Here is a 13118-nt window from a genome sequence, read left to right as displayed (position 1 = left end):
TAGTAACACGTCCTCTTTCCACAAGATACAGATTAAAAGTCTTTTTTTTAATAAAATCAAATGTCTTTTTTTTAGAGTCCATACTCAAAGATTCTCTAATATTATCGTTGCGGGGATTGCGCGCTAAAGAGTTTCTTGCTGTCCAGCTGCGCTTCACTTCACTTCAAGTACTTTTGGAATCACATTTACATTTTTGGTATTTACATACATTACTGAGCTTCTCAGAATAAAATCAGGCACAAATCAGTTAAAGGAAAAAAAAGCAGTGAGGCACAAATAACATTACAAGTGGTGGTCGCGATTTGGCGAAGGGAGAGGGGCTCAGCAGGTAGTGCATCCGGCCACCCTCTACCACTAACACTGTCAGATCCAGAATAATATGCCGACCCATGTAGGTATGGGATAAGACCACGAAAAAATAAAAGGTTCTTTATTCTTGGGCCCTAATGGATCAAGCGATGTACAACACCGAGTATTTTGAGAGTTTTGATTTAGGTTTCCTCCGAGCCTGTACCACTTCTATCCTCTCCGAATGGGCACTTTCCCATTCGTCGCACCAAGTTTTTCCGATCCTCTTGGGTTTTTCTGCTGGACCCACTATCCTGTCATGCATTTTCTGCCCAAAAATGTATTTTTCAAAATTATCAGTTGTGCGAGGCATGTTTTTTTTAAGTAAGTACCGTTTTGAAATTTAAAAAAGACGTGCTAAGATATCTCAATAATTTTATTTTTACATGTGGCCTGTACCTTAAGCTACTTTTCTTCATAATTTCCGTCAATATTGAGGCACTTGTCATAACGTTGTACCAGTTTTTGAATACCCTCCTCATAGAAGTATGCTGCCTGACTTGCTAACCACTGCATCACCACTGTTTTGACTTCGTTATCGTCTTGAAGACGCTGACCGCCCAGGTGTTTGTTCAAGTGCAAGAGCAGACGGTAGTCACTGGGCCCAAGATCAGGGCTGTACGGAGGGTGATCTAGAGTTTCCCATCGAAAAGATGTGATGAGATCTTTGGTCTGATTCGCCACCTGTAGATGGAGATTGTCTTGCAGCAAAACGATGCCCTTGCTCAACTTGCCAAGTCTTTTGTTCTGAATTGAACGGCGCACATTGTGCAATGTCTTATAGTAAGCTGCTGCATTGATTGAAACTTCCTGGCAGATTAAAACTGTGTGCCCGACCGAGACTCGAACTCGGGACCTTTCGCGGGCAAGTGCTCTACCAACTGAGCTACCGAAGCACGACTCACGACCGGTACTCACAGCTTTACTTCTGCCAGTATCCGTCTCCTACCTTCCAAACTTCACAGAAGCTCTTCTGCGAAACGTGCAGAACTAGCACTCCTGAAAGAAAGGATACTGTGGAAACATGGCTTAGCCACAGCCTGGGGGATGTTTCCAGAATGAGATCTTCACTCTGCAGCGGAGTGTGCGCTGATACTGGCAGAAGTAAAGCTGTGAGTACCGGTCGTGAGTGGTGCTTCGGTAGCTCAGTTGGTAGAGCACTTGCCAGGAAAAACAGGTCCCGAGTTCGAGTCTCGGTCGGGCACACAGTTTTAATCTGCTGGGAAGTTTCATATCAGCGCACACTCCGCTGCAGAGTGAAGATCTCATTCTGCTGCATTGATTGTCTCACTACGAGGCAGAAATTCCACAAGCAATACTCCTTTTCTACCCCAAAACATTGTGCACATGATTTTCCGAGCAGAAACTGTTTGCTTAAACTTCATTTTTCTGGGTGAATGAGAATGCCGCCATTTCATGGACTGTTGCTTTGATTCTGGTGTGACGTAGGCCACCCATGTTTCATTGCCCATAACAATTTCGCTTAAGAAATCATCACTGTCGTTGTGGTACCGCTCAAGGAAAGTCAGTGCACTGTCTAAACGTTTGGTTTTGTGCACACCAGTCAACATTTTTCGTACTCAACGTGCGCACAATTTTCGGTAATTCAAGTGCTCGGTCACAATGACATACAAAACACTACGAGAAACATTAGGAAAGTCATCCTGCAAGGAGTAAATCGTAAAGCGTCTGTTTTCTCTCACCTTATTGTCTACTTCCTGCACCAAACTTTCATTAACGACCGAAGGACGCCCAGTCCATTGTTCATCATGGTCATTTGTGCGGTCACCTTTAAATTCTCTCACCCACTTTCTTATCATTCCATCACTCATAATGTTTTCTCCGTGAACTGCACAGATCTCACGATGAATATTGATCGCTTTTAAACCTTTAGCACTAAGAAATCTTATAACAGCCCGTACTTCACAGTTGGCGGGACTCACCATTATCGGAGGCATCTTAAACACTCAGCACAGGAACGTAAACAAGGAAGAATCAGACTGTAATGGCGTCAATACGTAGACAACAGATGTAGGTACCCAGTGCGCATGCGCAGAACGCTGACCGCAGCACTGCGACCGCGGTGTGGCAAAACGGTACTTAAAGAACCCGCCTCGTATTATTCCAGCTTCCTTCGAGTATTCCTTTACTGCTCCAATCCGTTTTATTATTTAAATTTTAGCTTAACAGCGAATTTCTTGACGTTCCACACCCAGTATGGTACCATTCTTTTAATATGCCTGTAGAACTGGGGCCACCATTTTTATTTGATATTTGAATAAATGTACCTCCCAATTCCTTTATTTGCTCTTGGACTATATGTTCCTTCTTTATTATAATTTGGACCTAAAATTTTCCTAATTACCTTTGTTCTCTCTTTTGGTTACCTTATGTATCTCATTCTGTTTAAAATAAGTGTTTCAGCCACATAAAGACACTCTGATTCGATGACTGTGTTGTCGTGTCACAGTTTCTTTATTTATTTATCTTTCCTTAGCTAGCTGGTGCAGAAAACTTCTCAAGCAACTGGCAGATACTATTTCATCATTTTACACTACTTCTGCAAACGAATACAAAAAAAAATCTCGCCAAACTGCCAGTTTTGGCGATCACTGTGATTCGTGTTTCGTTTGCAGAGTGAAGTGACAGAATCAGTCGTTCATCATAACAAACAGCCTCATAAAAATCGGTTATTTCTCACTGAAATGATGTAAAATTCGTTTTCGCCATTTTCCTCTGGTCAATATTCTAACAATGTCCGTCCCATCTTGCGCTATGCTTTCTTACAGTTAACTCTTCGTATAAACTATTCTATACGTTTTGTTCTTATGTTTCAAACATAATTTGTTCACTAGCAGATCTAACACAGTCCCGATGATTTCGTCTATCATGATAAGTTCTTCACGTGAATAATCCTCGAAAGATGTGCGGTCGTATTTTAATTAAACCACCCATTTCTTAATTTCAGAATGATGCTGTGAAAATTCACGAGAAATCGTTGAACTTTCATTGGTGAACTGCACTGTATTTCAGTTTATGCAATTGAATGAAATACACACGGCAAGACTATTTTATTCAACCGTATAAAACTACCACATAGATAATCTTTGTATTTTATGTATATTGTTACACAGCATATTCCATTATGAAAATAATCGAACATTACAGTGATGTTAATGTTATCTCGGAAGCTTAGAGTATTGCACCATGCCCAGGCATGTTGAACGTTCAACTATTGGCAGGGATATTGAAAAACAATTACTCCTTATGGAAGAGTAATATTGTAACCTGAACTGAAGTTACGGTTATTATTTGATATCTGATTCATTATTTTTTTCTTGACGAGCACGCGAACCAACATACGACAATCGTCGTCGAACTTTGTGGGATAAACAAGCAAGAGCGTGCAAACTAAGTGGTAAGATAATTTGTGCAGGAGACGGTATCTGACGCTGATACATACTTCATTATTTTCACTATTCACACATAGTATAACCTACTTTAAAAAAAATTTTTCAGTACCACCTTCTAACATTATATTACCACGATAGAGCAGAAGATCGGGCGTCAGTGTTATCTGAGAACGTAATATATTTAACTTATCCTCATTATTTAAATAACTTTTCCCCAGTGCGGCATGTTTGCTACGCTAAAAATTTAAACATGACAGTGGTATATCTCTTTCACATGCCATGTTGCATTGGCTGAGGGTAATTGAAAATTGCCGTACTTGTGGTTAGGTGAGAATTTTACAGTTTTAGGAGAAGAATCATTCCACCACTGAGAAGGCCTGTTTTCTGGAAATAACTACGAATGTGAATAAGTTTGACATGATTTGGTGACAGCTACTCTGGTTAGGTATTTCACTGATCACAGCTTGTCCACGTCCTTCTGCTCTAACATTATTTTTGGCACTTTGGAAAACCATCAGTCCTATATTCAGTAAACTACTTAAATTTTTAAGTCTCATAGAATCCATCTAAAAGTGGGCATCGACAGACACAAAATCAGTTGGTTTCCACCAGCATTGGTCTAAAATCAATAGGGAATTCTGAATAACTGTGTGGTAAACTTTTATCAGTTTGTTGCTAAATCAATAGGGAATTCTGAATAACTGTGTGGTAAACTCTTATCAGTTTGTTGCTAAAGAGTTCCCTTTGGCTCACGCGTATCATTGTATTTGTAGATTCTTGATGTAAGAGTGACTCTCCCTTAGTGTTCATTAGACTAACAAGAATGCAACAAAATTTAGCTTTCCCGTCCCTTACATTGCATGAGCCTGAATTGATCATAGCTTTCCTTTTTCTACTGAATTATTTTATCAACAGCCACTTGAGCGTGAAGTATACACGTAAGCGTAAGCTGATTGTTCAGTGTGGTCACTATTGCTTTCCTCGATATCGTGGAAAATAAATTTCGTGTTTGTCTGCAGCTCGTGGTCGCGCGGTAGCTTTCCTGCGCCCGAGTTCCCGGGTTCGATTCCCTGCGGGGTCAAGGATTTTCTCTGCCTCGTGATGACTGGCTGTTGTGTGCTGTCCTTAGGTTAGTTAGGTTTACATAGTTCTAAGTTCTAGGGGACTGATGACCATAGATGTTATGTCTCATAGTGCTCAGAGCCATTTTTGATATTTCGTGTTTCTCGTAACATGGTTCCATGATTCCTGCTTCAGAGACGTACAGGCAACAACACGGCTGTAAAGGCAATCGTTATTTCTATTTTTGTTCCTGAAAACTAAGATATTACAGCTGAGGTTGCTCTGAATGGCAGATAATATTTTCTGTTGGCGAGCTGTTGGTCACGTAGTGATGTGAGCATCTGTGACATTGTTGGTACGTTAAAATTATAGAATGGACTGGAATTAGACCCGGACTACAGGGCAAAGCTGTCAGTGCTCCTACAATTGAGCCACAAGTGCATTCACAACGCATCTATTCGAAACGCGTTACTGCAATTGCCTTTCTAACTCGATTGAGACTGCGCTCGTGCTACGCATTCAGAATCTCCTGAAGAAAGAGCATAAAGAAAATTTACACTCGAGCATAGCTTCAGAGATGAAATATTTCACTCTTTAGCGGAGCATCCGCTACGTTGAACAAATTTGGCAGTAACAATGCATGCTCGCCACTAACACTTGAATCCGGTTATCTCCGTTTCACAGACATTTTAAGGGCTGCAATATTGGCTCTGAAAACAAACTTTGCAAAGATCGTAATTCATTAACTACTCCGGGGGAGAGAACAAAAAAGTGCTCGACTGGGGAAAAGCAATTCCTGCGAATGAGTACGGGTTCTTCCTTCACAAAGCGCTCAGAAGTGTTCGTTTAGAGATTACCACATATTTACGCTATCATGATATCATGAAGTTTGATGGCTACGACGTTGGACAATCAGATAGTTTGTGTGTTAAATCTGTAAATATTCTCCGTACTTACCAGACCAATTTCGTCTGATTCCCATTTGTTTCTCAATATGAAGTATCGGTTGCGCGGCAAATAGGCGCCTAAGCAGTATTAACGATATCCGGAAAACACAAAACCCTCAAAACATGTTTTTTTTTTCAGATTACCAGAACGCAGATAAGTCGCATCAAAATAAACTGATATTACTTTGAAAACCATTAAAGGTGATTTTTAAAGTTATCTGTGAGGATTAACACATACATTTATTTTAATTCTTGGCATTTCCCTATGTTATAAAAACGTCCAAGGCTTCAGTCGTTCCACTATAACAAATACCCTCGACAAAACATAGACTTTTGAGGAGAAGCAAGAGTTTAAGGAGGAAATGCAGAAGCAGATAGAAAGGAAGAATATGATAGTAATGGGGGAGTTAAACTCACATGTTGGAAGAGAAAGACAAGGCTGCGAAAGTGTGCTTGGACCAGAGGGTTGGGGCTGCTGAAATGAGGAACTCTGTCAAAGGAATGGCTTGATGGTTGGGAACTCTTAGTTCAGGGAAAGGGAGAGCCACAAGATTACCTGGTACAGTCAAGACTTCAAGAGAGAAAGTCGATAGTTGACTACTTCCTGTATTATAGTGAGATGAATAGGAATATCATAGACATTTAGATATTACCATCAGAGGCGGCCACCGTTTACTGGAAATGAACGTGAGAGGGACTAAGGATAATAAAGGGTCAGAAAACCAGGAAAGATGTACAAGGGTATGGAAGTTGAAGGAGGAAGAAAGCAGGCTACAGTACCTACAAGTAGTAAAGGAAAGCACCCCAAAGGATGAACCGATAACGGTAGAAGAGGAATGGGGTAGATTCAAGGGAACATTAGTAAGTGCAGCGGAAGCAATATGTGGGAGGACAAGCAACAAAAAGAAATGGAAAGAAACAGCCTGGTGGAATTATAAAACAAAGGATGTACAAAAGAAGAATACAGCCTTTAGGATAAGGTTCCAGAAGAGAACAGTAGAGACAAGGGAAGAGTATCAGGCAAGAAGGAAAGAAGCAAAAAGAGTGGTGGCGGAGGAAAGAAGAAAGTGGATGGAACAGTGAACCAGAATGATGGAGGAGGATAGTGAAGGTTCAAAAAGGGTGTTATATGGGGTGATTAAGAGGATGAACAGTAGGACAGATTATGCTCGACTGGCGAACAAAAGTGGACAAGGTGTAAAGAATAAGGAGGAACGCAAGAATATGTGGAAGGAGTATTTTGAATAACTCCTGAACCCGAATGGTGACCTGGATGAGGAGGAAGAAGCTGAGGAGAAAAAAGAGGAGGAACAGCAAATAGAAAAAAGACCTTATACGGGGAGAAGTGGAAAAGGCATTGGGCAAGATGAAGGGAGGGAAGTGACCAGGTCTGGATGAACTAAGTGTAGAGCTTGTTCTCACCAGCAGGAGAGGTGGGGATACAATGGGTATATCGAGTAATGAAAATTATGTGGAGACAGAAGATGATCCCAGAAGACTGGAAGAAGGGAATAATTGTCCCGATCTTTAATAAGGGAAATGGAAAAGAGCAAGAACTATCGGGGGATAACATTGATATGTCATTGTGCAAAGACTTTTGAGAAAATTTTGGAAACACGAATTCCGGCAAAAATAGAAGGATGAATGAGAGAAGAGCAACATGGTTTCAGAACAGGAGGGTCCATGGTGGATATAATTTTTGCTGTAAGACAACTGCAGGAACAGCACTATGAATATGGAATAGATCTACTAATGACCTTCCTGGACATTGAAAAAGCGTATGATAGTGTACGTAGAAGCAAAGTGTGGAAAGCCCTGGAGAACAGAGGAGTATCAAAACGGATTATTTCGGGGATAAGGGAAATGTACCATGGAAGTGGGAGGAGAGAGACCAGCTTGGATTGAACAGAAGAATGGCTTGAGGCAGGGAAGGTTACTTTCACCATTACTCTTCATTGTAGTGATGGATGATATAACGAGTCCAGTAGCACAAGTAATTGGTGAAAGGAAGATGAAAGCTATGGTGTTTACAGATGATCTGATGATTTGGGGGAATAAGGAGGAGGAAGTACAAGAGCAGTTGGACGCATGGGAACGAGTAGTACAAGAATATGGGATGAAATTTAGTATAAGTAAGAGTGAGATGATTATCACAACAAGGAAGACGGAGAGAGGAATAACTGGAATAACAGTCGTTGAGAAACGATTGAGGAGAGTGGAGAGTTGCAAGTACCTAGGAAGCCTGATACAGGAAGATGGAAAAAACGACAGAGAAATAAACGAGCGGGAGAGAAAGCAGATGCATTTCGGAAGAGTGTCAGAAGCTTGATATGGAGCAAGGATGTACCCCAAATCAGTAAAACGGTTATATACCGGTCATACTATTTCCCAATCCTGACATATGCATCAGAAACCTGGGTTATGAAAGAAAGAGAGAAAAGCAAAATACAAGCTAGTGAGATGAATTCTTGAGAAACAGTGCTGGAGTGACAAAGATAGACAGGTTAAGCATGAGAGGATCAGAGAGTTAATGAAGGTGGAACTATTACAGGAGGAGATAGAGAAATCAAGGCTGAGATGGTATGGACACGTTAAGAGAATGGAGGAGAAGAGGATAACCAGGAGGATACACGAGATGAAAATGGAAGGAAAGAGTCGAAGAGGAAGGCCGAGAGACAGATGGCTGAAAGGAGTAGAGGAATGTGTCCAGAAGAAAGGAGAAGACTGGACCAAGGTGAAGACGGGAGATGGTGGCAAGACAGAAGACGGTGGAGAGGCCTATGTTCCATACAGACCCGGCCAGAGGCTGGAAATTGACTGCACTGGTAAACAGCTGTTCGTTCCTATTGAGAATACGACGACTTCTTTTCATGTATTTAACCTTGACGAAGAGACGGTGACTTTCCATGACATTTCTCGCATCCACAGCTTTACATCTTACTTATCGACCTTAATTCTAATTGTACTAACGTCTTTTCTCAAAGAAGGATCTTCATTAATTTGTCTACACACGCTCCCTCTAAAAATTTCTCACATTTTTGCATCTGGACACAATTATCCAAAAGAAATCCATGATCAATGTATACATAGTGCACAGGTACCGCTTTTCAGTCCATCACTTGGTTGCAGAACCGATTACCAAACCGGACACAACCGACATTTTTACCAAAACGCAGCTTCGTCTTCTAAAGACCACATGCGGTTTCTGATTATGGATCAGTTGACACATATCATAGATCTTCTCCCCCAACATTTTCCTGTAAAAATTAGCTCGTTTCCGCGTATTACATAAATTACTGTTTCCATAGATATTTCCTTGACTTGAGATTATAATCTTGCGGTGTAGTGTGGCCTTGGAAAATGAGTGGTGCCACTGAGTTATTAATGTAGGAAAGCCGTCGTAGGGAAAAGAATGAGGTGTAGCAATGTATGCTTTTATCTCAGGCTCGAGATCTTTCTTCAAATAAGCTGGAGTAGTTCACACAAGTCCCAGGCAAGAGAGATAATTTCTGGATTTACGTTTTCTTTTCAGGCTCTCGAGCTGAAGGACGCCCCCGGTAAACTTTACGCTATTGAGGGTGACGTCAGCAATGAGGGAAGCGTCCTGTCAGCATTCAAGTGGATCAGAGAAAACTTGTCTGGCGTCGACATTTTGATTAATAACGCCGGTTTGGGTAACGACTGCGACTTGACGAGTAAGTAGTCGAGTGTTTTTCTCCAAATTTACAACATTAAACATGAAATTTGTGTAACTATCAAGCAACACTATTCTCCAGTTTTTCTGATAGATACTCGCATCTTCTAAAATCTGATGGCGACATGTTAGTAGAGGACATTGATTTTGAAAGTCGAGAATGACAATGTTTTATGTCGCTTTGACGGCTGCCTGGATAGAGAATGAAATTGTTAAAAGAACAATTTTGTTATTTGACCAAGTAACATAGGCTCAACATGGAGACCGGGTGGTGGTTTGGGCTCATCTCCTGCTGAGATGTTTTCTTTGCTAACCACACGCCGACTTTTTTCGTCATTCTTGTCGAGTCCAAGCTTACATTACATCTCCAACGTTGTCTTCGTCAACTACATGAAAAACTTCAGGCTTTCACCCTCTCTGTTTCCATTAAATTTCTCTTTAGTTTCATTTCTGAAAAATCATTCAATTCGTCATTAAATTTAAAAAAATCGTTTTTTTATTTGGTTCTTCCACAAACAAAGAGTCGTGTGGCACGTACCGATGGTTTATTCAACATCCCATTTGCAACAAGTTTTCTTCCCCTGCGCACAATACGTCATTTCCTTCTCTGAAGGGTATCTGTTGACTGTACATCTACATCTACAGCTACATACATACTCCGCAGTCCACCACATGGTGCGTGGCGCAGGGTAGCTCCTACCACAACTAACATCTTCTCTCCCTGTTCCATTCCCAAGCAGAACGAGGGAAAAATGGCTGCCTATATGCCTCTGTACGAGCCCAAATCTCTCTTATCTTTGTGGCCTTTCCGCGAAATGTGAGTTGGCGGCAATAAAATTGTACTGCAGTCAGCCTCAAATGCTGATTCTCTAAATTTCCTCAGTAGCGATTTACGAAAAGAACGCCTCCTTTCCTCTAGAGATTCCCACCCGAGTTCCTGAAGCATTTCCGAAACACTCGCGTATGATCAAACCTACCAGTGACAAATCTAGCAGCCCACCTCTGAAGTGCTTCTATGTCCTCCCTCAATCCGATCTGATAAGGATTCCAAACGATCGAGCAGTACTCAAGATTAGGTCGGATTAGTGTTTTATAAGCGGTCTCCTTTACAGATGAATCACATCTTCCCAAAATTCTACCAATGAACCGAAGACGACTATCCGCCTTCCCCACAACTGCTGTTACATGCTTGTCCCACTTCATATCCCTCTGCAATGTTACGCCCAAATATTTAATCGACGTGACTGTGTCAAGCACTAAACTACTAATGGAGTATTCAAACATTACAGGATTCTTTTTCCTATTCATCTGCATCTGTAGATGACTGTAATGAGTCTGTGTGTAGTGTGGCGGTATCTTTGTGTTGTATGATAGTGATAGAAGGGAATGGGTGAATAGGCGACTCCTCTTGAACAGTATCAAGCAGATGACTGAGCTTAATGCCCCCTGCGACAGACGAATCACCGTCAATGGTGTCACAGGTCCTCAATTTAAGAGACATTGTGGAGAGGTTTGGAATTAAATCCACGAGATTGTTGCAAAAACTGGTGATCAGCAACTTAAGACCAGTACCTTTTCCTCCTTGCTGGCTAAACACTGGAGGTGAAAATTTCCTGCACCACAAGGATTCGAACCAGCTAGCTCAGGGTAAAGCGCCACGGCACAGGCGTGCGTTAGTGGCCCCAGCTACAGAGGTCGATAAATTTCCACGAAATTGGCGTCTGTTTCTGCTTGTAATAAGCCAGGAACAATGGCCAGAACATTACGAGGATCTGTGGTGTAATCCGGAGACAAGCAGTCATTACGAAAATAAAACTGATTATGTTAACACATATATTATTGCCTTACAGAAAATGAACGACGAAATTAAAAAAAATATATATATGTAAAAATGTACAGGGCCTGATGTGATTAATATAGAGGTGGCCAAGCATGGTGGATTATTGCTTAAGTTTAGAATTTTTCATTTGATCAATAACTGTTCACTGAACACTTTTCAGACTTTCCAACTCTTACAGCAAAAGTGTTGTCACTCATTTAGGAAGGACATCACAGAAAAACTTCAAATTTTAGAAGTACCAGTGTGTTAATCTACTCCTAAAAATATATCCAGATTTCTTATATTTTGAAAAAGCATTACAAATGTTGCACAGCGAGAGGCTTTTAGTATTTATGAGAAAACGTCGATACCCAAACCACTTAATAAACTGCATCAGCAGTCTGTATAGTGGAGCTCATATTTGACGTCACCAATTACGCGTAGGGAAATATTTTAATAATCCAGTGTTTGAGTTAACGGTGTACTTTGTCTCTAATCATCATTACTGGGTGCTTTTTCTTTACCAACTTCCAAAACTTGATCAGTGGTAGTTCACCATATTGTAGTTGAAATGTTTGCCTGTCTAAAGTTCTGCTAGCTGCTGTTCTTCCTCCAGAGAGGGGTTGGGGGTGGATTCTGGAGACATTGCATAAGGATTGGAACCCAGTCGTATTTGTCTAGAACGAGGGAGGAAACATATTGTAGAATGTTATTATCAAGAACCAAGAAGTGATTTGAAATGAATTCATATATTATGTCACCGTGTGGATCAACCTCGAAAATATGAGGAAACAGCTTAAGATTTTTCTTTACCACTTGTGATTTCCGTATTCCAAATTTTTTAAAGAACCCGGTGAGTTTATTACTTGACCCCAGAACGTTTTCTCCTTTTCCTTACATACCGCCTCGCAGGTTATTTAAATGGCTTAAAATATCAGCCAAATAGGCTACTTTTGCCCACCACACCTCATCATTTAACTAAGCTGCAAATTCTGGCTTTTCGACGCTAAACATATCTAACAGCTCTTTTGTCAAATCGCAAAATTTTTCCAGGACTCTGCTTTTTGACAACCAGCGGACCTCAGTGTGCAGAACCAAAGTGTGATGTCGATATGTCGCTTCGTGGAGCAACTACTTAAGGAATCTTGTCGGAAGATCTCTAGGCTTAACTAAATTTATCAAGTTAATGACTGAATCTAAAACACTTTCAAGTTATGTTGGGATAGTCTTCACCACCAGAGCCTCACGTTGCAAGAAGCACTGTGTTGAAGCTTCGAACGGGAAATATTATTTCAATCTTGCAATAAACCCATTGAATCTTCCCAGTCAGAGCTGGCGCAGCGTCCGTGCAAACAGGAAGACAGCTTGTCTAGGACAGCCCGTTTTGTTCCAATACGCTGGATATAGAATTATACACATCTGAGGGCAGTTCTGTATACGAAGGGAATCGTTCAGTAATCGAATCCTCATCAACAAATCATATGTAACTCAGTGACATTTTTCACTTATATATGTTAACTCATCAAGCTGTAGTGAGAATGCACGACCGTTGCTTAGGTTTTCATGGACATTGCACTGGATATCTGAAGACATATCATTAATCCGCTGGAAACAGTATCATTTGACAATGAAATCAAAGATATTTCCTTCTCGGCGCCATTATCTAACATCGAGTTCACTGTTTTCTTACATTACTATTTCGGCTCGTCTGTAACAGGCCACTTGCGCTATTTCGGAAATATTTGCTCTCCGCTTTGGCTTGCTTTTCTGCTGATGAAATCACTCGGCTAAAATAGTTCTTGTCTTTCCAGATAAGTGACTATGTTTGCTATTCA

The 13118-nt window shown here is 41.0% G+C and overlaps 1 protein-coding gene across 1 annotated transcript in view; it reads left to right on the top strand.

Annotated features, from left to right (window-relative positions):
* Window positions 1-13118, top strand: part of LOC126336670 (dehydrogenase/reductase SDR family member 11-like) — a 34355-nt gene that overhangs the window by 4700 nt on the left and 16537 nt on the right. Inside the window, exon 2 of the mRNA XM_050000617.1 lies at window positions 9303-9465. Coding sequence (XP_049856574.1) covers window positions 9303-9465 — 163 coding nt within the window. The remainder of the gene's footprint in view (window positions 1-9302; window positions 9466-13118) is intronic.

This window comes from Schistocerca gregaria, chromosome 2 (assembly GCF_023897955.1).
Source record: "Schistocerca gregaria isolate iqSchGreg1 chromosome 2, iqSchGreg1.2, whole genome shotgun sequence".
In the NCBI taxonomy this organism is placed as follows: Eukaryota; Metazoa; Arthropoda; class Insecta; order Orthoptera; family Acrididae; genus Schistocerca; species Schistocerca gregaria.
The sequence above is the reverse complement of the archived record's forward strand: the minus strand, read 5'-3'. Positions and strand labels throughout refer to the sequence as shown.